The sequence below is a fragment of the Myripristis murdjan genome, chromosome 14 (genome assembly GCF_902150065.1).
Source record: "Myripristis murdjan chromosome 14, fMyrMur1.1, whole genome shotgun sequence".
Lineage (NCBI taxonomy): Eukaryota > Metazoa > Chordata > Actinopteri > Holocentriformes > Holocentridae > Myripristis > Myripristis murdjan.
Genome location: NC_043993.1, coordinates 24,821,203 through 24,847,037, shown reverse-complemented (window position 1 = coordinate 24,847,037; position 25,835 = coordinate 24,821,203). Strand labels below are relative to the sequence as shown.

The following is a 25,835-nucleotide window of genomic DNA, read 5'->3' as shown; positions in this document are numbered from 1 at the left end:
CCTCTTTGTCTAACAGTACATGGAACTTGCTTGTATGCAGAATACAATTAAAAATCACTTTCTCTTTGCAGCGTGGCTCATAGCAGACAGCTTAGCACACTGTTGTCCTCTGCATTCATCTCACCTTGGACAGAGGCCATAATGTATACATGGATGTAATGAACTTCATTAAGCTTTCTGTGTGTGTGTGTGTGTGTGTGTGTGTGTGTGTGTGTGCATTTGCATATGGGAGGTCATTTTGGTAATTTACGCTACTACACTTCAGTGGTCAACACAAGGACGATAGTGTGTGGCTATTTGTGCTTGAGCATGATGCTACAGTATATGATCCAATGTGACTGCGTGTGTTTGTTTGTGTGTTTGTGTGTTTGTGTGTGCGTGCGTGCGCGCTAGTGTGCGCACACATGCGTTCCTTTATGACCAAACTGTCATGCAAACATTTTGTGACAAGCCCCCCTTCTCTCCTTCCTCCTTGTTATCCTCCCCACCAGCCTTCACCCAGCGATGTCAAAATTACAGAAAATACCATTTAGTCATCTATACCTGTAGGGACTATTATTTTGGTTGCCGTGCCATTTGATATTACTCAGGCTCAGTCAAGTGACCCATGTCTGTTGTCACTGTCTAACATTAAGTGACAACTGTCCTGCCATGTTAATACATCATTAAATCCCTCTCTGAAGTCTGCAAAGAAAAAAAAAAAAAACAACAAAACATTGTCCTTGCAATACCGCATACTTTTTACTCTATCAGTACAGAGCAACAAAGAGCTTATCCCCTGGCTTCTGCAGAAACGCTGTCAACTGTGTTTTATTGAGCCTTTATGGCAATCTTACCTTAGTGTTTGTTTGATCCTGCTGTGCAAGACGTCTCTTTGTGTGAAGTCCAAATGCCAAGGTCCAGTTTTTTACCTCCTCTTTTATGTCCTCCTTGGTACTCAAGGTTTGTAGAGGAGTGCCTGTCTTCATATTTTCAGTCCCTTGGTGGCATATTACAAACTCAGAGGAGCCTGCGGGCGATCAATTCTGCAGAGCAATGTTACTTTATGAGAAGTATTTCCAACGCGCAGCTTCTGAACTAATCTGTTTTGTATTGATCAGGTTTCAAGCCCAGGAATGTCGCTTTATCCTTTCTCTGCTTGTTTTGGTTCACTCCACACTCACAATACAGCAGTATGCTATGCTGCCCTCCAACGCACTCTGTCCTACTATCCCTTGCCTTCCTACCTCTTTCTCTCTCTCCCTTTCTCTCTCTCCCTCCCTCTCTCTCTCTCTCTTGCTCTCCCTCTTATTTCTGCCACTATCCTCCTTCCCAGTATCCATGCCCCCTGATCTACAGCTGGGTGGAGAAAGAGAAAGAGAGCAAGGGAGGAGGAGAGAGAGAGGAAGTGACTTGCATCAGTGGGGTAGGGAGTGTGTATAAATTACTATGCATCTCAGAAAGCAGAAAATGCATCAGCAACAATTTCTAATCCAAGCTGGTGAGAGAAAAAAAAGCAAAAATATTGTACTTGCTTTACCAAAAGGAAATTCATACATTTGTCTTGCATTATTGCATAGTATTTGAGCTGTCATAAATTAAAAGTTATTTTAAGTTATAATGAACCAAATATTACACATTTATGAATGTATACTTATATTTCTATAAATTCATGGGTGAATAGCATATATGCTTATACACACCTAAATACACATTGAAATAACCATATATAATTTCTATTAATTTACTTGCATATTTACATAGATGTAATACAATATATATGACTGTAAATAAAGGTGCATATTGTCAGAAACAGATTCTCTGTACATATTTATCTCCATCTTATGTTGTTTTGGAGACAACACACGCCACTTGATCTCTCAGTCAGCTTACTTAATTTTGCCATTTGAACTTTGGAGCGTGCTGGCCCATTGCTGTCTCGCCTACGGGTGTTTATACATGAAAAGGTTTTGACTGGCCATTAAACGTGATCATTGGTTTACTGATGATAGCCTCTGGTCACTTCATTCATTGTAATACTATAATGAGAATGACAGCAAACAGACATGGGCACAAAGGGGACAGGTCAGTTATTTCAAAAATTAAAATTACATTAACTTTACAGCTTATTGCATTGCATTTTTAGAATTTACTTAACACATGTACTTGTTATCACAGGTATTTTTCTTACCTGCATTGGTTTTGTAGGGAAATCTCAGCACACAAATACTTGTGTGCTCAATTCTTGCAATTTGTGATTTGATTTATTTATTTATTTTTTGAAAACAGGGACAAGGTACAGGGGACATTAACCCGAAAGGGAGAGATGCACTGTACAAGGCTATAGCCCTAAAGCTAATTTCCACCCTTAGTCCCTGAACAAACAAAATGTACAATCATTAAAATATTGTAAACTAATAAACCATCGGCCATAGTTACTTACAAAGCTAATACAAAGCTCAGACCCTTAAAACCCAAAATCCCCCCCCCCCCCCCCCCCCCCCCGCATGTGCTTACACACACACACACACACACACACACACACACACACGCACACAGCCGCAGGTGCGACTACAGGTGCGAGCAGCTCTGGTGTGACAGTATAGGATAGGATAAACTTTTACACATCACCTCTCTGCTCAGCCTAAGCAGCTGCCATTGTCTTATCAACATAATTTTTATGCCTATATCATTATAAATTCCCAAGATCCAAGAAGACGGGGGAGAAGAATTCACTCATCTTAAAATATGCAAGAAAGCAATAAATATAGAAAGATAAGTCTTACCACACTGCAGCTAACCCTATACTAAAGTAAGTAATTAATCATTACATCCAGGAAATTAACAAAAGAATGAAAAGGAATGAGAATTAAAAAGACATGTTTGAATTCACTGAAGTAATTAATTAAATTAAGATAGCTCTGTTGAACTGACATACTTTAGATAGATACGTACACATTTCAGTTTAAAATAACTATCAACAGAGGGAAACAATTTCATACAGTTGCAGTAATTCTACTGAAAATAAGTGGCCTGTGCTATATGGAAAATTCAATTATCCATTTTGAGAGTGAGGCTAAGAGAGGGGCTTGTCACAAATCACAACACCCCCAGCACTTGACAGGAGTGATTGGCGATGAAAGTACAGCTCACCAAATTGTCCCTAAGTGAGCTCCACTGTCACATTGAATTGTTGTTAAATGTTTTATTGGTAAAGGACGGTGGACTATCAAAAGTTGCTTTAGTGTAACTATCAGGACAAAATTAATAACGCATCAGTGAAAGTAAAGTTATTTGTTTTTTATAAACAAGACTAAAGAGTCTAACAGTCCTGCTGGCGTTCTGCACACAAGTCCACAGTGTTTGTATGGGCTGTCTGAGCAAATCAGTACTGAGCCCCTAGGAGGACATGGAGGAAAAAAAAATAGATGTGTGAAAAAAAACCCACTTTGTTTGTTCTTCCAAGAAACTTTTGCATTCTCTCGCAAAACTTTTGTGCGGAAAAAAAAAAAAAAAAAAGACTTGAACTGAGACAGCGTGTGTGTGTGTAATGTGTGTGTGTTGCTACATCTGATTTACACCACACATACACCTGTACATATAATTTCAAATATGAGATTGCACACACATGCACATAAACGCCACATCAGTACACTACATAGCCTATAGGTATGCATTGTAATTGGAGCGCATATTACATTTGCTGCATTGCAACATATACCAACATGTCTACATGCATTACCTAAACTGGTTAGTCAGCTGTCTCTGAATCAAGAGGTTGTTGGTTTGAATCTTGCCTGTGCCATTTCCCAGTCACTAGTGAATCTACCCAGTGGGGGTCAGTTAGGTTTTACCTTGTTGACCCCCTCCTTATTTTGTGTCAGGTGATTAAATTTTGTTTTCCTTTCCACTTTGTGACCTAAAACATATTGGCTTGTGGCTCGTACATGAGCATGAAGACTTTGTGAGCTGTTCTGGCCTAAGTGCTTTCACCCACCTGAAGAGTAAATGAAAAGAAAGTGAGTTGGCTGGTTCTCAGCTGCAGATAAAGTATGATACGGTAAAACCTTATTGAACCCCACCAGAGAAATTCACCAGCAATAGGAAAATAGCACAGATGAAGTTTAAACCAGCGACCTCTGGATACAGATTTAACTGACTAACCTGCTGAGCTAATGTTTGAGAGAATGTAGCAGCTGCATGAGTCTCACGCTGAAGACGTGAGAGTTGGCAGCCCTGTTATATTTGTAGTAATCTCTGTTAGACTTGTGTGTTGACAGGTGAGGGATATGGAGATCCTCCTCCAAAAGTGCTGCTAACTCTAATCTTTGCTCTCTCTCAAAGCGGTAGTTGTCAAGTACCTGCTGTTCTGTCATTATTTCATGGGTTTTTGTGTATCCCTAAAAATCCTCCTTGAAACCTCCGCCGCATTTGTTTTTTAAAGATCTTAAAGTCCTGCACAGCTAAATTGTGATTGTGACAAATGAAAATCTATGGCAATAAATGACAGCATCTATGACTTACAAAGATTCAAAACTTGGAAGATTCAACACTTTCAGGAGAGCTTTCTTACCAGTGGTGTGGTGTGACCTTTCCACTAGGTGGGGCTATGGCCCTGGGTAGCTCTTAGTTTTGACTGCACACATGCGGCGTGCAATTTAGCACACAGCCAGCTGCTGTTAGTTTCTCTTAAAAAAGGTATCTTTCAGCAACACATTGGTAAAATGGTCTTGTAGCCCTGCTTGGCTTTTTCTCTCTGCCAACACACAGTTTCAGGCCGCTGCACCAGGTTACATGTGCAGTAAATAATTTCTATGAACTCAACGCAGGCTCAGCAGATGAAAACAAATGTCTCCAAACTGCACAGGATACTAAAGTAAATATATGTTTTGGCTCCTGGTGTATGGTGGTTTAACTACCTGCCTGTTTATCTGACATATTATTATTGTATTTTCATTGTGCCATCACAATTGCAAATTCACTGTTACACTATTGACTAAACAGTGTAGCTATCCCTGAGAGATGTTTCTTTCAGCAGTGGCATGATCTGTATTTTAAGCAGTAGCAAGACTATTAAATGACTATTGAAATGCTAGAGAAATACTATAGGAGTACTATAGGTGGCAATGTGTACGGGTATGTGTGTGTGCGTGTGTGTGAGTGTGTTTGTGTTCCTCTGTCTTTGTATACAACCACACATTTATTGTTACTTTTAACATGAAGATGTGTCTAAGCGTCAGTGGGATACATTTAACTTGATAAAACTGTTATGGTAGCAAAGCAGTAAAATACTGACAGAACAACCATTGTGAAGACTTGTCCCTGATAATAGTGAAGCCTAAAGCAAACCAATTGAAAGTGGGGAAAAGCCACCCCTCCCCATCCACCCACGCACCCCCACCCCAGCAACAGCAGTCCCCAGGTTGCTCAGCCATTCATCTAAATTAGTTCTGGTTTAGCAGCACATACTCCAATTATGATTACATGCTACACACATGAGCAGCAGCTACTCTTATGAAGTCCTCGCGAGTAGACGGTCAGCACATTCACATACTGACACTTACTTTGATCAGTTTGGAAAAATAATCCATTTTGTCCATGTATTCATGGGAATTTCTGCCTTGCTGCCTCCGCATTCCATCCCGCTGAAGTTGGAAAATGATGGCCGACAAACCTGAGATGGATATGAACAGTAATCCTCCCAATTGTTGTCCTCAAGTCAGGGCTTTCAAATTCTGACCAGCTCAGAATTGTATTTTTGTTTGTTTACTTGTGTTTGCCAATGTAAAAAGCTTTCTGTGTGCTAATCAAAAAGTTTTTTTTTTTTTTTTTATTAGGAATATTATATAACAACCAAGTTATTTTAATATGTTACTTAATTTAAAATAGATCTATAACAGAACAAAGTGAAAACAGTCAATATTATCGTTGCTCAGTAGCCCACAGGACCATGCTGATCATATTTTGCCTTCTCTTCAACAGTCTTGAGGGAATCTGACCCCCAGTTGTATAACAGTGCACAGAACACAGTTTGGTGGCTTAAAAGTTCTGTTGTATTTGATTTGATTTCATTTATATAGTACATTTCATACAGTGTAAATCAAACATGGTTGAAATGGTTCAGGATCATGTGAAAAAACTACCGGAGACATAGTGAGGAATTCTTTGTTTGTCTGGATATAGAAATTTAACACTTATAGTGCAAGTCAACACTAAATCAAAGAAGCTGGGAAGTTGTTGTTGCACCACTGTTAAAACTTTCAAGCCTGTTGAACCTCTTCCCCCACACCCCAATCAGTGATATCAAAGTGGGTGTTTTACATCAGAGCAAATTTTTCCTTATGCTGATTTGATCTGTAATCTGAGCAATAAATATGGGTCAGCTGCCAGTCTCAGCAGTTGCCTGTAGGGGTCAGTATTGGTCGAGAGATGGATACTAGCGTGCGGAAGGGAGGCCTGGGTTGATGGTTTCTCCACTCCTCAGAAAGGTGGAGCTCGTGGCACAGATATCAGCACAGATGGGCCCTAGTCACAATTTCACACTTTCCTAGTCACCACTAAAAAATAAAGCTACACTCTGAGCATGGAGTATCACATTATTAATACAATTTCTTAACACTTTACTTATTTTAGGGGGATGGTGGCTTTTCATTTATTTAGCAAAACTGGATGCACATTGGTGAGTTTGTTTATGGGGCCTGGAGAAAATATGTTTAATCAGTGGCATATTGTATGGATTTCATATATTAGCAGGAATGTACTAATTTATCATCCTTTTAGCTCATATACTGACTAATAGGTTATATATAAATATATATATATATATATATATATATATATATATATATATATATATATATATATATGTATGATATATATTACTGGCCAATAGTTCCCAGGGTTGTGTAAGATCTGGGCACTGTCTGTATAATGATAAACTTCCACTCATTAGGTTAACAATCACTCTTGTTTTATTTCCTAGATTAATGGGGTCATAAAAAAAAAACTGGAAGGACTTGAAAAAAAAAATCTGGACACAAAAACACTAACTGAAAGTGAGTAAATGAGGGTGAGTAATCAGTGATAACAACCAGCCTTATGCTGTGTCTCGCCAACAGGCGTGTGTCCTGTTGAAATGTCCTTGAAAGAGGCACTGAACTGGCCTGCTCATTCAATCTGGATGAGAGTGTCAAGTAAGTGTCTAAATAATGCCATAGCCAGCTGGCAGCCAAACTGCACTGCCAGCAAGTTAGTTAGATAATACATTCTCTTCTTATTTTTGTTTATATATTTCCAGGAACATGGCCAGCTATGGTTTTCTGTCCATGGATCTCTATTGATTGTCTTTTACTAAGTAAAAAGGCCTTTATGTACCTGGAACTGACTACTGTGACCTTAAACTTGAAAACTTATCACTTTTGATAAATTTAAAGTAAGTAAAGTAAGAATTACAGTCTGAGTTGGAAATTGTCTGTTTTGTGGTTTATTATATGTTTTTTTGTTTGTTTGTTTGTTTGTTTGTTTGTTTTGTTTTGTTTTTTGTTGTTGTTGTTGTTGTTGTTTTTTTTTCCTTGGCAATTACACTGACCTCATTTTATATCACCAAGAATCCAGTCCAACCAACTTGGGGGGTTGTTTGGACTGGATTCTTCCAATGCTTTTCTGTAATAAGCATTGTGTTTTGATCAGGCACCTATTTATTTATTCATTCATTTATTTTGAGAGTAAGGGTTAGAACATTATGATGGGAGCATATGGTAGTCATTCCCATGCTTAATTATGTGTCATAAGTTGTTTTAGCATTTTTTGGGGTGATACCAGATGTTATACAGATTTGGTGCAAAATTTAACCATTTTGCACCAACTCGAGAATTAATAAAAATGATTTAAAAATCCCTTCAAAATAACACATAGCACACTAAGATCTTGAGGAACACCATTTGGTGTCTTAAACTTTTGACATTTGGAGATTTCTGTAAGAGTTGCATTTTTTTTTTTTTTTTTTTTTTGGTGACTGGATGGTGTGAATTCTGTTCTGGTAATTGCTCAGAAACTCCCCTTTATTGGAAAACCATACATCCTCTGAATGCCCTCGGTCTCTAGTTTGTGTTTGTAAAGTTTCACAAGGCTGTGATTATTCCAGAGGTCACAATAGGACATTTTACACAGCGATGCCACGTTTCAAAAAATGGTGTCACCACAATGAAATGGCTACATCATCACACATACATGAAACTGGACTTGTTGAATCCACATGAGTCTAAGCTCTGCAGTCACACCCTGGTTATGGGAGTAGCATACGGTGAGCCTGTCTGCAAAGGGCAGACCCGTGGGGACCCAGAGAACCCATTTTCATTCAGATATCTTGATGTGAGAGGTCAACAGACCCCTTAGAAAATAGTGTTGCTACTTTGTCCTTCACCCCCAAATTTATCCTTACTTTGGAGCAATATTTGGCCACCTTGCTGACAACCTAGCATGACATACTTGATATCAATCGATTGGTTAGGTTGTCAGTCCAGCACCTTCACTCTGGCTTTAAAACTTGGCTGAGCCCTTTACAGCCTCTGAAAGACAGAATATTGGCCAAGCTGTCACAAAGTAAAGGGGCTAAATTAAATCATTTCCAACTCATATACAAACAACATATGTATAAGGACAACTTTCCCAAGAAGTTGAGTAATTAGTAAGTATAGCTGGAGGCAGTTGAGAGGCATAAGAGCGGGAGAAAGCTCTTTCACTCCACTTAGTTGGTCTGTCATTAAAATCACGCAACACAACAGATTAAGATATTTAAGAAAATTTTTTATTTGTGACTTATTAACAAAACACATTACCAGATTGATTAAATCATAAGAATCACTATTTTCACCTTTACAATGATAAGCAGGTGTACAAAAAGAAAAAGAAAAAGAAAGTTATTAACAGATCTGCACTGTCACAGTCGACTGGTTAAGTGCCACTCAGGCACCCAATGACTGAGGAACATTCACTATACACAAGCAGAATACATCAACTTTTTCTCTTTTTTTTTTCAACCATTTTCTCTCTTTTGATTTTTTTTCTTCTTTTGATTTTTTTTCTACTGGGCAAGGAATAGATATGAAGGGTGAGTAAATGATTTGAATTCACAATACAGTGTTTGTTTGATCATCATTTTGAAGCTTAACACAAGTTAAAGGATTGATTTTTATCATCTATGAAAATCATAAGGGTATAAATAAAAAAAAGGCATTTCATAGCATAACACAACAGCATTATGTATATCTAGAAGGTTAAATTCATTTTCAACAGGATAGAAAATGTGATTTCATTAGGTTTTTCCACTAATTATTGTTTGAAAATGGAGTACATGTATGTATTTGTGTGCAGGTGAGTGTTTGCGTGTGTGTGTGTGTGTGTGTGTGTGTGTGTGTGTGTGTGTGTGTGTGTGTTTGTGTGTGTGTGTGTGTGTGTATCTGTGTGTGTTGTCTTTGAGAAAGTGTATCAGAGGTATATGTATTCCAATACTCATTTCTCGGTGGAAAAACATATCTATGTATATATATTATCTATATAGTATCTGTTTCCTTTGCTTATAACATGCAAACAGCCACTTGGTGATCTGACAGCACAGAAGTACACCTGGAGGGGGCGGGGAGCATGTGCGTATGGGAGGGACTGAGACCAATAGCAGCACTAAAACCACCTCTCTACCCCTACTGTGACTGGTAATACGATACGAGTCTAGAAAAGAAACACTGAGGTGAGATTTTATGAAGCTGTCCCATCAACTTTATGCTTTTCCAATGATATCTCCTGCCTGTAACACTCTTTCTCCACCACGCCGGACCTGCGTTTGCACACACAAGAGCCAAATAACATTGAGCTTTCACAACAGGTCGCACTTATAAAAGTTTACTCTGTGCACACTGCATCCCAACAGGCTCATATTCCAATGTCTGCATACAGCAATGAAGCGGAAATTTGAACACCTTGCCAACTTTCATTTACATGTAAATTCCCTAAAGCTTTGACTTTAACTATTGCTTCTCATTTTCTTGAAGTTACACTTTCGTTTCAAATGATTTTAAATGCCTCGACACAACTGATGTTAGATGATTCAGAAATTCAGTATTTTTTTTTCTTTTTTTGCATTTTTTTGTTGCCAAAAGTTGACCACATTTTATCTAGCTAATTTTGTCCTAGCTATTTTTTTTTTTACTAAAAAAATTCCAGCCCTAATAGTCCCCAAGGTCTTTTGCGTAGCTACCTCGCTGGTGCATAAAGTTGTTTTCCCTCCACACAAGTCAACCATCAACCCCTTTTCCATCGAGTTGGACTGGTGTTGCAACCCTGTTTGTGATCCAGGTCATTGAGCAGAGTTAGCCGACCCCAGGTTAATCAATTTACACCAGCAGCTGACACAGGAGTAAGCAGTGTCCGCACTGGGTTATAAGAGGTATGGCTGGCCCAATCAGTTCTGCTACTTAATGCTCCAATCGCTGCTGTTTTATTACTCTGTTCCTTCCCCTGCCTGCCCATCTTCTCTCTCTTCGTCTAGTAAACTTCAGTCCACTTTATTGCTAACCTGTCAGAGTTCCCTGCAGTGCAATTCCTAAATCTGATGGGAGAAATGACAGACCTGCCAACAATGAGCAATCTGAAGAGACACTCTGATTTTAACGCCGAAGCTCAGTTGAAGTGTACATGTGTGCCTGTATGTGTGTTGGTGCGCGCGTGTCTCGGTGTGTGTATTTGTGAATATGCAATGACACATATGATTTCATGGTGTTACAACTGAACAAGTCGTCGGAGGAGAGTGACTTAAAGATGTCTTCCAACCGTGTCGATTAGAAGGAAGCAGGAGTAGAGGGAGAGAACAGGCAGCGGGCGAGCAAATCCTACAAGCACTGAAGCAGTTGAGGCAGTGGGGCAGGGCTTTAAGAACAACTACTTAACATTCAAAGACAGAAGCAGAGGGATCAGGCTTGAAACAGAAATGAAGCAACAAGCAATGTTCCTGCGTCCCAGCCATATAATACACTCCCATAGAACAGATGGCAACGGCTCTCAGTCTTGCAGCTGGAGTGTCCAGAAAGGGGGTCGGATTTTTCTGTTATATTTTTTATGGTGTGTGTGTCCTTGTATGTGTGTCTGTGATGTGTGTTTTTGTGTGTTTGTGTATAAGAGAGCGAGAGATTGAGAGTGTGTGTGTGTGTGTAAGAGAGAGATAAAGTGTGTATGAAAGTGTGTAGTGTCAAGACTTGTCTGTGCTGAAACACAGTGGGTCTTAAGGCCCCATTGACCTGTGCCATATTCCAAGAGAGAAGGCAAGGTCAGGGGCCGGTTGCATCAGCTGCATGTAAGTTCCCTAGTTATATCCTAAGTAGCCACTAAGTCCCAATTTACGCATTGCTAAAATACAAGCGGTCGCACCACAAAAATTTGTTACAACGTAACCCTAAGTAACAACTAAATAATTAAGCAAGCACTAAAGCAGGTGCAAATGATACAAAGTCACAGAATTGCACTCACTAACAGTAAAGCATGAGGGTTTTTTGCACACAGCATCATGTTTTTTTTTTTTTTTTTTCAGTATTTCCATGCCATTTAGCAACTCAAGAGTCAAATATGGATTTTATTTCCCAATCTGGAATTTTTAATGCCAGTCTAGTCAACTACAACACCATGGGGCTTGTACCCATCAGTGAGGTAATGCAATCGTTGATTGGCTACTCGTAGTAATGTCTTCATGTCATAACTAGCTTGGGTACGCCCCTGGTACAACTGAATTTAGTAATTCCAACCCAACTAGTAGTTGTCGAGCTACTAGTTTAGACTTTACGCTCTAACTTGGGAACAAACTTGCACGTAGTTGGTGCAACCCAGTCCAGATCCTCAGCCTCTGCACTGTGCTATGTTACACTGAAACAGAGCTCATTATATATAGTCTTGCTTGTCTTATCTTAGCCACCATGATGTCTTAAAGACAGTAATCTCTCGGTACATACATGTCAGGCGCACTGTTACTTTTTCATTTTTATATTTTGTACAAAAGACTTGTTCTTATTTTATACAAGGCCTCCATTTTACTGAAGATGAAAGCCTCTGTTTTACTTTTTAGATCGACTTCCTCTTCACCTCCAACTAGGCAAGCAAAAAAGGGAGGGGGCTGCGTAAAGACAGAGATGCCAACATGGGCAGCTTTAGCTGACAGCGGTCAGATACAGATAGTGCATCTTTTCAGGTGTGTTTTAGTCAAGAAAGTGTGGGACAACAAAATGATCATAACAGAAAGGCTAATCTATTCCAATATAATCCTTTCTATTAGTTTGATTTGGTCCAGCCTTTTCTGCCAGACGATATCTGGCTACTAAGAACAATTTTTCCACCCAAAGCCTTATGACTAAAGGTCAAAGGCCAAAATGGGCCAAGAAAGAAAAAAAAAAAAAATCTTTGTTTAGCATGTTCATTTGGTGTGGCAAAGCCAAACACCATCTAATGAGGGGTTGGCCACAGTACAATAGTCTATACAAATTCGCCACAGGGAGGCTCCCTCGCTTCTAAAATATGCATTTGGCTTTTTTTTTTTTTTGTTCTGGCTCTGTAATTTGGATGGTAGATTGTTGGTAGCTCTGTTTTCATGTCAACCCTTCTCCTTCTACTCCTCCCCCCCATCCTCCTTTCCTTTCTCCTTCTTGTCTTTCTTTTCCTTCTTCTTCTTTTTCTTCTTCTTGGCCTCCTCCTTCTTGCCGAAGCTTATGAAGTCACCTTTGTCATCCACGGGGCCTGGCTCGTGGCGGATGGAAATGATGGCAGGGGATCCAGGGATGATGAAGGCTTCAGGAGGGATCTCTCCGGGTTTCAGGGGCTGAGGAGGCCCGTAGCCTTGCCCTGCCCCATAACGGAAGTGCCAGCTGTTGCTGTTGATCCCAGCTCCAACCGGGGGTGACAGCTCTCCACCGCCCTCTCCATCTATGCAGTAGATATAAGGAGAAACATAAAAGAAAACACAAAAATTACGAGAAATTGCACACTTTTAATACATGGGTCTTATTCTTAACCTCATTTAGTCTTTCAGATGTTCATACAGCAGACATGTAGCACACACAGAATCAAAATCAAGCAGCCAGCAGAGCAGCAGCATGACAATAGAGAGATAGCCACAGGGAGTGGAAATTTTCAGGACAGTGATGAACAACAGGAGGGAATATTAGAGGAGACTAACCTTTAAACCAGAGGGATGTTTAGCACAGCAATGTGACTCGTATTTGGATGTTTGGATGGCAACAACGTAATCCTACTCTCAGAGGCCAGATACAGGGATTCAACATCCAATACGCAAACACAGATGTGACAAAGAGAGAGGAAGCCAGATAACACAATGAAATGAGATGCCGATAAAATGTGTAAAAAGGAGATTTTTATATAAAGAAAGAAGATTATGCAAAGCAAGAAATAAGACATAAATAGTCATTAAGGTCAAGAGGTTAAAAATAATAATAAAAAAACAGAAAAGGAAAGAGGATGATGGGAGAGAAGAGCAGAGACAGAGAGAGAGAGCAAGAGAGAGAGAGAGAGAGAGAGGGAGGGAGAGCGTGTAAGGAAGATGGGGGTGGGCGGGTTCTGCAGACACGGTGCTCTCAGGCCCACACCAGCTCCCTCTGCACTGACCTACTTTCTGTCTGTATTTTATTTAGATCAAACACAGGCCCTTGCAAAGAGATTCTGTTTGATTTTTCTTTGTAGGCTAATTATGACATCGCTGGAGTGCTGAAATGATTTCAAGCATTGTCCCACTGGGAAGTGCACTCCTCTGAAAATACACACTGTCCACACAGTGTGTCACATACAGTCCTTACAATCAGCACAGAGTGGGTGAACAAATTATTTGTCTGGGGTACGCTGAGAGCTATCTAACTGGTCAACAAATTGGTTGATGTTATTTCCCTGCTTTAACCCCTTAGGAGCATAGTATGAATACACTACACATAGATACACTAGATGTGTCAAAACTGAAATTAGACCCTAGCTGCTCAACCTGATCATGCACAAGACTGGATGGTTCAAATGTGGTAGAAAACATAAGGGAACTTAATTGCGATATTTACAAAACAGACATAAATAATTTGTAGAAATTATTTCCCTTAAGCTACATTTAAGAATCACTGTGTGAAGAGCCAGGATTCCTACATCAATAATTTAGCACAGAATGTGGCCACTGAAGGAAGCAGATGTTTTGGGGTGTTTTTGGCTCATGTTACACAGGGTGATATCTAGAGGGGACACGCAACACTTTAGGGGGCACTTGGTTTTGTGTTGCCACCGGTTGCCATAGAAACAACTCATATTATGGTCGGTGGTCACAACAAATGGAGAGTGTGGATCTTTAATATCAAATAAAGGACAAACAAACAGTTCTGACTCTACTGAGGAATTTCAAAAGGACTTATCTACAGTTTGTCAAATTGTATTAGTAAACTTACAAATATTTCGTTTGAGGAGGAGTGCAAATTTGTTAAAAAAAAAAAAAAGCATGACAAATAACTTATATGACTTATGACAAATAACAAATAAAAAGTTGATATTTACATTGAATTTACCTGTTTGAATTTATATTATTTATAATAAACCGTTTGAAGGAGTTTACCTTAAGATCCAGCAGAGGGCGCTCCAAAACATCACTATCAGCTTGACCTATTGCATGCCCCACTGACCTATCAGTAAACTAGTCTAGTAATGTTATGTTGTTTTCCACCATGACAAGGTAAAATAGAGGACGCCATGGCCAGCAAAGCCACTCTGAGCAAACAATCGTGACACCACGGCATCTGAGAAGCGGTGTGTGGAAGTATTTTGAGTTCTACACCGTAGATGCTAAGGAAACTAACGAGGTCAAGGCTGTTTTTCCAAGGCAGCGGCCTCACTTGGTTGTCTCTACAACGACAACAAATCTGCGGAGTCACCTGCTAGCTTGCCACCCAAGTGAGGCAGCGGAGGCAACAGAGATAATCGGTATTAGTAGTAGTAGTAGTATTATCATCATTATGCATTTACATAGCTGTGTCTGTGTTGCATGTTGGCTGTGTGCCAGACATGTTTTTTCCCAGTTGGAGGGCCGTATAGCCATGGAACAGAGGGAAAAAAAAAAAAAAAAAACAGACTAGCCGTGCATAAGGAGAGATCCACAGTGCAAACCCACATGGGTACGTTCAGCATCCATGGCCAGTGAAGCAGCTTCAGCTGATTCTACTGAATGCGTTCTGCTGCAGCAGCCAAGTCGCACCGTGTCCATGCCTGGTGTATTTTGGCCATAACACCTAACATGGTACTGCATGGGAGGAGGGTGTGGGAGGCATTACATATCTATCTGTCTATCTCGATCTTTAGTGACATTATGTAGTCAATTAATAGTAAGGTGAATATCAACATTGGACTATCCAAAAAAAGCGAGACCAAAACCTTTAATCCTGTCAATATGAACAGAAATCCTGTGAACAGCACTCGGCAGTGAAAAATTCCATTACCAAACGATCATATATTAAATGATACACAATTCAATGAAAAATGATGTAGATTAGTACTAGAGAATTGATTCAGGGATTACCAGGAATTCAGTAAAAACTGCTCTTGAGCAAGCCCAAAGAGCCATAAAGACATTGCAACACTGAAGCCACATCCCCCCTCAGCCCTTGAACTTATGAACCTCAGTAAAGGGCATTCCAAAACACACAACAGGACAAAATAAAGAAAGCACAGTTTAAGAAAAACAAAGCATGAATACCATTTCCAAGGAAAAAAACAACTTAAGAAAATCACTGATACAAGGCCCAAGCATGTGTACCAGATCATGCAACACAAATCCTGATTCAGGACAGTCCTCCTCAGTGGCTCCTTCACATTTCAGTGATGGTGATAGCAGGATTTATACTGCTACAATATGGAATAAACCCAGCCAGAAAGAAGTGGAGGAGCATATCAACTCCTCTATTTCAAATAGAGAAATTGTGTATTCATGAACAGCGGTTAATATATCTGATCATAAACCTGAACCAGCCAAGTTGGGAGCAATATGACACATCCGAAGGGAGGCAATAAACATCATAGATCAAGCATGACAAGATTTCATTTCATAACTCATTCTGTGTCTGTTACTAGCTGAACTTGGACCATTAAGATGAAATGGTCCAGCTGTTTCCCAAAAGCCTTTGGCCTCTACAGTCTCTACAGCATTCATTTTTAAATGCAATATAACCCATTCTGATACTGGAAATTTTACAACTTGGGCTGGCAGTAATGTCATGTCCTCAGATATGCCTTTGACTACAGTGCTTATCGGATCAGTGATCTAATGGTTTTGGCCAGGCTATTGCATTTAGGCTATGACCTACTTAATCAAGCATTGGAAAGTTTATCATGGTTGGTGTAATAAACAGGGCTTGAGATATATTTTTAAAAAATGCTGTGTAAAACTGTCGCTTTTCTTATTGTAAAGGGTTTTCTAAATGTGTGAGACAACAACAGACAAAAGCAGGGTTCACTGACTGGCAGTTAACACCACAAATTGTATGCTAATGTTACTCTGCTCCTGCAGGGAAGAAAATAGTACACTATCACAACCCTGTAGATTGTTGGCTGTTTTACACCTGATGAGGCTGAAGCAATTTGCATTCCAATGCATGACCAACTGAGTCAAAATGTGTAGTTTATAATCAAGTGAATATTGTCTTGGTGTCTTGGGGCATGACAGGGCTTTCTTCACTGGCAGTGGCCAACCTGAACCCCTGACACTATTAATCACAAGACTGGTGCATGTATTAATCATCGTCTACCATGGAGGGTCATTTGTAGCTCTGCTATTGCTTTACCCTCACCTATATTTCACAGCAAACATCCATCTGAAATGGTTTATGGTGTAACTGCTGGTAAGCAGGTCAATAAAGCTCCTTGTGAGGAGGCTACCATGACACCTAGATATCTGGGTGGTGCATTTTTTTTCTAACCTGGTGTCCTACATTTAAAATAGGTTGTCTCATTTCCTGTCTAGTTCAAGTTATACTTCCATCTGAAATGAAGCTCTCTGATGTGCTCCAACAGATGCAAAAAATTGCAAATCATGTTTTACTTGTGTGAACATGCACAGCACACAACATGTATTCTGCACAAAAAATGATGTATCTAAATCATCCTCCTCTGTATTATTTCTTCCTAATTACTGCATGCCCTCTCTTTCTTCTTAATACCTGTCCTTGCCTAGTCCTCCTCTTTTCCCCCCTCCCCACTCATTCCTTTTCTGTCTCTAAGTCTTCCATTCAGAGATATGACTGGTTGCCATGGAAACTGCCTTCGCCCACTCCTTGCTGATGGAGGGTGCGGCTGCTGCAGCAATCTCTCAGTTAGACAGTGTTGCCTGGCAACAGGTCACATGGCGTTCCCTAGCAACAACACTACTGCAGGAACCTGCCAATCCTCTTAACCTTTCTCTTCCTCCATCCCCCCACACCTCGCTTTCTTTCTCCATCCCCCTGTGTGCCTCCTCTCCGCTTCCTCTCCCAAATTGCTTTGAATGTTACAGGATCTCTCCACATTATGGCCCTGTCTTACTGCTCCTAATAGCTTCTCACCTCGTCTAGCATTAGCCAACTGTATCTGCCTCCTCTGTGCCGTGGGTCACTTACGTAAATGCAATTTAGGGAGTAATGTCACCTTCAGACGCATTGCAGCGCAACAGACAGCTTCATCAGCATAGCAATTCGCCTCATGAAACATGAACATTTGACATAATAGCACTTTACCTCTGGATGCATAATAAAAAAGCTAAACCTGCATTACATGACTAGCCCTTAGCACTGAGCCACTCCTAACACATTTCTCCCTTCCACAGCAACGCATTACTGATAATTCTGCAGTGCACTTTGCACTAAGACATCATTTGACTCTTTGCAAGACCAGGGTGGTAGCTTTCCATGTGCTCTACACAACTGCAGCAAAATGAGCAGAGGAATGCATTCTCCCTCTCATCCTTACCCAGCTCTCTTCTCCAACCGAGAGCAAAGCTTTCACATTCACATGCACACTGACAGTGAGACATACTCCTTCACTGACTTGCTGAGTGATTGACTGTGATGCTACCCTCCATCCCAGAGTCTCGTTCCTGTTCTAATTTCTGCTAGCGGACAGAAAATCAATGAGTGGAGCCTGGGCTGAAACTGGGAGCGAACAGCTAACAGTGTTCCAAAGCCTGTCACAGAGCTTTAGAGAACAGCCAGAAGAGTCCTCTGGTCTATTGGCAACAGCAGCAGTACAACATCTTTCTATACTTTACTGAAATAATCTAAATAACAACCACAAACTTTCTTCGGAGCTTCAAAGCAGTGCTGCTGTGAATGATGAAGTAGAGGCCATCTTTGAGGCCAGATCTATTTATACGTTGAAACACCGCTCTAAATGTTCTATGTTGCCACCAAACCAGGCCTAATAATTTGTTCTTTGAGAACAGTGGTTGCCTTTTCCAGCCTGTGCCTCTCCCTGCTGCTAGGCACTTTTATGGGAGGATTTCTATCATATAGTGTTGGATGATACTGATAGAATTAATTGTATATTTTTGACCAAGATATTTTATTAGTCATTAGTAAAGTGGATTTGCCTCCACCAAACAGGTAGAGGCAAATGACATAAGAGCTAGAATAGTCTAATAAGTTAAGAAAAACTACTGTAATGCAAAACTATATTGCTGTTACGCCATAGATTCTCATAGCTGAGGAGCTGCAGTAAGACCTGGAAATGATAGGATTTTATTTATGAATCCAATTTTGTTCTCTTAGCGAATTGTCTTGTGTGATCCAAGATTTCACAATATAGTAAAACAGCTGTGGACAGTTACAAAAGATTGTGAAATATGACCTTCCCATTCACAAGCCTGGGAGGAAAAGCAAACTGCCCAGACATTAATGATCTTTGAGGAATAAGTTCACACTGCTTTATTCTTGTCATCATGCATCTATAGGCCACGTGGATTTAATTTAGATTAGGTTAGATTAGGTTAATAGTTTAACTGCTAGCATATCAAGACAAGTCACATCAAGACTATTTTTTTCCATTATTTTGCTGCTTCTAAATGTTAATGTGGCTCAAATTTAGGTTGCTTTTGCAGGCAAAATGGTAAGATTTTAGAGCCTATCACCATATCTACACACTGGCTGCAATAAACTGATAGTCAAGGGGACTTGACTATCAGCTGACACTCAAAATAGTAACAACAGGACTTCCCCTCACCTGCAGCGCTGGACACAGTGGGCCAGTTCTGCACCAGCATCCCCTGGGCTCCCTGCATCACAGAGGACTCCTCCATGTGGACCGAACTGGAACACAAAACACACAAAGGTTAACTAGACACATCCAAACACCTGTCCCTGCTGCAAATACTCCATGCAGTGAGATCTGAGTGTAACAGTTGCATGTATTTGTCACTTGGAGAGGCTAAATGCAGCACACAAGCTGTTATTGAAGAGATTTTTTTAAAAAATTTGGTATGTTTTATGCCCAGCAAATATACAAAGGTATATATAAGACCCAGATAATATATATTTCTGTTTGTCATGATATTGAGTTATAGTCTACTTTTTGTAATAATTGATGATGGAGAATCAGCGAATCTCAATGATCCAGTGGCTAGAGCTGAAAGAAGAGGACACTAATTGAAGTCATCCATGTCATAATTAAAATATGGATTATTACAGTGGTTTGCAATTAAGGAACTTGTGATCCAAAGACTACCAAGTAATTAACTGTATTTGCATGACAATTAAATGCATGGACCTGGTGTTCCAGGTGTAAAATAGACCCTGATTAGGTGGCTAGAATGAAAACTAGCAGGTTTTCAGGTTTCATCCAAGAGGGGTGGCTATTCCTTCAACATACAACATGCAAAACAGTTAAGCAGACAGCTAAGCAGCACATCTCAAGCCTGCATGCTCCTTCAGCACAAGACAGTGGAGACAACCTGATTTCCATTTCTCATCTCAGGCCCTGATTCACTTAAGCTGACCAGCCAATCAGAATGCTCTCTCATGGGCACGATTGACCCTAACACCTCCACTGCCAATTCAACATGCTAAATTGAATGAGGACAGTCCAGTGAGGGCCAGTGGCTGACCACTGGCTTGGTGGCTTAATGTGGCTTAACCTTAAGTATAGGTGAAACAGGGTGGTGTAGGCAGAGTAAGACATTTGGGTGTTTGGGTGGTACTGAGGTTGCTAGAGCTTAGCATTCTGGAGGTGTCATGGACCTAAAACACTAAACCATCTGTGTTCAGAGGTGCTTACATAAATAAACCATATGCTTCTCTCTGTTTCCACCCACCTTCCTGTCTTCTAACAGCCAAGCTAGACACTCACTATAGCAACGGTATATCAGATCCTGTGAAATGGAAAATGCCTGTGAGCTTATGTGTAAGTACAAGAAATGTATACTGAACCAAAGTAAAATATGATCTTAACAAGTTAGGTTTTTGATCATTCACGTCCTAACTATTACTTATTGCTACATGCTGTGTAAATAATTTTTACACAGCATATTAACGATCAGCATGTCTTTATTGTTCCAACTGTAGGCGGTTTGTTGTCTCTTCCACTGTTGTTCCACACAGCAAACATTTGGTCAGCAACTGGGATGATGGTTTTGCACTGTTGTCATCTGTTTTCCATCAAATCGTATCAATGCTGAGAAATGGTGCAATTCTTTTGGCACTTGTCCCAAAGGTTGTTCTGAAGCTGGTTGAGCAATGTGGCTCTATCTTGTTAATGTGCAAAGAGTTCAGTAAATGTTATTGCCCTGGGAGAGAGAGTGAAGGGGCAGGTTGCAGAGGGCTGTTGGTCCTCATGTCCCGTTTCTCCTTTGATTGATATTTGTAATAAAGCACTTTCACGTCAGCAGAGGAATATACATGTGCACATGACTGCATGCTCACAGATAGACAGCTAGCAGTCTATTTTCTTCTGTCAGTATATGTCTTGTACTTTTTTTGTTGGGAAAAACAAACTGTCTATGATATTAAAGCTACACTAAGCAATTGTCTGACTAATGGAGGATGTCAAGAGCACAAACTCTGGGGACGAAGGGGAGAAAGTGGAGGCCAGAGGAGAAGTTTATCATTGGGCTGATACAGAAATTTAAAAAGCTCAAACTAAGAAATAACAGCCTTGGTATGTTGTAAGTTGTATGACGGAAAGAGACCTACAGTTATGACTCTAACATTGCAAGGAGTCATTTTATGGAAACAAATCTATGTATTGCTTAATGTAGCTTTAATGAAAGGAACACCATAATAAGAATGAACATATATGCCAATGTGCTGTTTGGTAAAACATACTGGAGCCAAGCAGGAAACACTCTCAGTAGTTTAAAAGTAACAATGCCTTAGTATTTACATCTTGATTTACTATTCATCAAAACATAAGCAAATGAAATGGGACTACATGGAATCAACCGTGATTAAACTATGTCAAAACTCATAATTGCATAATAGTGTCTGGCAGACTTGTAAAATTCAAATCATACAGACTCAAATCTAAATTACATCCATCATTTGACTTGCTGTATTGTGTTGCCTTGTGCATGGTCCACATTCCAGTCTTAGCAAGTGCAGTTTTAAAATATAGCTGGTAAAGTATGGCAACATTTTTGTTTGATATTGTAAATTGTGTTAAAGAAAGAAAGAGAGAAAGAAAGAAAGTCATTTTTCTGCTATTTGCTACAACTGTAAGCATTTTCTGACCATTAGAGGGTGTTGAGAGCTGCTTGTGGGTTTGCGGTAGTTTTGTTGTACAAAATCAAAAGTTAAGGTGAATAAAATCTGCTTTGGGGATGGAACTGAGATATAGTTCACTCTCACAAGGCTCTTGACGGATTACAAGGTAAAGAACTCCTTCAAATTAACTTTTGTCAACAAATATGTTGAAATGCCATCGTTTCTGAGCCAAAAATATATTGTATGTTAGTATTTAAACTTATAGTCAATGTGGTGGATACCACATTATCTTGTAGTGACTGTTAAAATTCATGCATGCTTGCATACTAGCTAACGTTAGCACTTTAGCCACTTTAGTTTGCTTTGTTAGCCACAAAAACTACTTGGTTAAGGTTAGGAGAAGGTCATGGTTAAGATTAAAGGGTGTTAGTTAACTTTTGCTAATATTAGCAAGTGAACATTAGCTAACGTTAGCAATAAATAAACTTGGCTCTTGCTTGACACAAGACTCCAACCCCAGTTTGTAGAAGCAAAGTCCTGTTGACTGTGCTTCCACCACCACACCTGCTTCTTAACATGGCATTTTTATACTAGATTACCAAACTTGAAAAAGTGACATTTCAATAGAGTCTTGGTTTGCAGAAATGTGATTTTTTTCCCCATGCAACTGTACAGTGTATGGGGAGGAGTGGGCAGAAAGAGTGGAGAGAAAAGAGGTGAAAAACAGAAAAATGGCTGGGCCTATCTACTTGGTATTGATTTAAATATTTAGGTATACAAAAGTCTCCATGAAGCACAAGTTAGGATGCAGGTTTAAATAATGGTTTGATAATTTTTCAAGCAGTATTCTTAATGTTCAATCGATGGCCAAACAAGGTCAAACAATGATAAGCCTATTAAACACTGATAAAACTCCCTTTAACTGCAGACAATGGAGACCTGGCATCTGTTATGACATTCCCATGCTGGTGCACAGCTGACCTTCAGTGATGCATTTTAGGATTATGTCTGTGACACTTCACACTTCAGCTTCAGCAGGTATTGTATGATTGAAATTTCTGCTCACAGTTCTCTCTAAGTCTCAAAGTTTTTTTTTTCTTTGAATGTGAAGATTGAAAATTATTCTTTGAGCAGCCTGAATTGCATGTTTCTAGCACATTTCCAGCATAGTATTTAATTTACTGCCACAAGGGAGAGCTAAATCATACAGAACCAAAAGAAGGGAAAGCTCATAGTGTGACTCTTAATCATGGCGTCAAGCAAGGCAAAGAAAAACAAGTTCTTTCTGTGACCCTCTGGATAAAAGTTGCATAGCAAGGACATTTCTTATTTTGTATCTGAAGATAAAAATGACTAAAGAGTTCTAATTCTCTGCTGCATTCATTTTGTCACAGATGCTTATGGTCATTTAACAAAATGTGTCTGCAAAATGTAAAAATGTGCCTGTCAAAGTTGTCATCTATCTGGCTGGTGGGCAGGCAGCAAGACAGAGACACTGCAGCGAAACTTACTCCCGCTTTTCATTTTTAAGACTCATTATCTCCCACTTAGAAGACAAAAGTCGGCCAAAAAACATCTAGTTGGGCAAAAGCTTCCATGTGTAAGTTTGCACGTAATTGCAGCTTCAGTGGGAAACAATTTTTATGTTGAGTGAAAATGAAAAATAAAATGAAAGTAATTTTAAATAAGCCTAATAGAATACAGTGCTAATTACTCTTCACAATAATTGAAAAATCTGCATTTCCATTTCAATAATTTAACACAAGCTCAATATAACTAACTATAACCAGGCTCTTTTACACACCATACTGTAACATTATTTTGCAAGAAGCGAGGTGGCATATGAACAGACGCCACTGGAACCAGAGCTGTCAGGGATCACAATGCTCGCGGCAATTAGTAGAAAAACTCCCAAACTTTTGCTCAAAAGCGTAATGAGATTGGAGCAAATATGACCAGATGGATTCACTGTAAATATTTATCTCCGTTTCGGAACTACTTGTAATGCTCTGTTTCCAAACAAACAAGCAAAGCCAAGTTTATGCATGCATGCACATTCAACGCTAGACTGGGAGGTTTTCCCCTCCATACATTCATAATAAATATAGAGCTTATAGAGGAGGAACAGCCCTGGCTGGGGCCTCTGCAATGCAGCATAGTGTTCTCTCTCTCTCTCTCTCTCTCTCTCTCTCTCTCTCTCTCTCTCTCTCTGAATCTGCAACATACTTGTGGGGTAGAAAAGGAATGCAAAATAGTCATGTGCATTCTGTGCAGGGTGAGTTTCACTGTTTTATTTAAGCAGATGTAGTACTTTAATATGTGGCAATATGACATAGTTTAGACTGGAGATTTCCACAGCGACTGTCCAGATCAGGAATGTGGGTCACTAATAGAAGTGTTGCATGCTGCTGCTGGTGTACACTTGCAGTTGTTGAACTGTCGTGTCGTGTGGGACATGAGGAGTGTGGGGGTTAAGTGTTGATGTGAGCATCTCTCTGTCTGCGTGTGTTACAGGCACTGCCATTTCAGAGGTGGCAGCAGCAAATTGCAATGGTGATGATGATGATTTCTGTTAATCCATGTCATGTTACAGTGACTTGGTGACATGATTCACATTATGATACTCTCCACACCAGATAAATTATCACTTATCCAATTAAATCAAACTTAGATGGAGCAGAACACTGCACAACTGAGCAATCAGCATTATGAAGATTCTGTGCAAAAGCTAAACTGCATGTGGAGGGAAAACTCATTAGTTGCTGCTAAGAAGAATTTCCAGCTGTTCACATATCAGCAAAAACCTTGGTTTCACTTGGCTGCACAACTTTTGTCACCTGCCAAGATGCATTCAGTGACAGATGTAGATGCATAAAATTACTATTTTGTTTCCATCATTGTTGAACCCTCCAGGCCATATTTAGATGTGTTCTGGCAATCTTGATTGCAAGATTGCGGTAACTGCATTTAGATCTAGTTGTGTGGATGTAAATATAGTAGATGTGTGTGCGTTTAAATACACAGTACATAATTTCTCAGACTTTAGCAATACTCAAATTTTCTGTTTAATGTTAGATGTTTAATGTTAGGTGGGATACAGTATCATGTATAATTCTCATCCCGTTAGTGTAAATTTGGTCAACAAAAACTGTTAACAGACTATTTGTCAAATATATAATAGCTTGTAAGCTCAAATCAAAATCACAAATCAGCAATATGTGCCAACAAGACCATAAATAAAACGACTGAATTGTGGCCAAATTCAAATACATTTATACATTTTCTGAACTTAACAGATTGTTCTAGCTGTTCTATTATTTACCTTACCCACTTATGTACTATATAGGGAGTACTGATGATTACTAATCAATAAATTATTATTATAAATTATTCATCACTGTGCATTTTGTGAAAGAACCAACAGTAATCCCCACATTGTCATCATAATATTAATATAGTGATATTTGATTTTGTCCATACTGTCCAGCCATAACTAAATCAAAATGAAATATGCAGAATATGTGTAAAATATGTATAAAATGGAATAATGCAACAATTTGCATGTGTGGAAAAATTAACACTGGATTTGAATTACAGTTGTTATTTACAGTCTGACTAAGTCCTCTTTCAGTGTAAATTCTGGGATGTTCTGCTTGTGAAATACTTGAAATTAGAGAGTAATCGAGCACGCAGAATGCTTATCCTGAATAAGGCCTTAATTGGGATTTGAACCTATAGCTATAAAAATGTATATAGGCCTACAAGTAAATGCACCCATTCAGTTAACAAGTTTAACTGGAGTCCTAAAATGTCCTCTGCAGTCAGTGTTCACAACTTTTACCATCCTCTTCCATAAAGAGACACAAATACACACATGAACATGTGTGACATTTGTATGTGCAGACATCGACGCATGTGTGCATCTGATGATCTGAGAAAGGTCATAGTCAGCTCATTTGTCCTTCATGCTTCCTGCTTAAAGACAGTAACTGGGGGAAGCAGCACTCAGAATGCAGATGACCTATATAGTATTACACTGCAGAGGAGTAGTGCTGTGTGTCCACTGAGGGGAGCAGTGAAATGTCTGTTTTGTTTTTTTTTTGTTTGGTTTTTTTCCCCAGAGGA

General features: G+C 39.6%; 1 protein-coding gene across 1 annotated transcript in view; it reads right to left on the bottom strand.

Moving 5' to 3' along the window:
- Window positions 1-8,763: 8,763 nt before the first annotated feature.
- The window catches only part of LOC115371361 (protocadherin alpha-C2-like), a 23,422-nt gene continuing 6,350 nt past the window's right edge, over window positions 8,764-25,835 (bottom strand). Inside the window, exons 3-4 of the mRNA XM_030068694.1 lie at window positions 19,237-19,322; window positions 8,764-12,936 (exon numbers count right to left, since the gene is read on the bottom strand). Coding sequence (XP_029924554.1) covers window positions 12,623-12,936; window positions 19,237-19,322 — 400 coding nt within the window. The 3' untranslated portion in view covers window positions 8,764-12,622. The remainder of the gene's footprint in view (window positions 12,937-19,236; window positions 19,323-25,835) is intronic.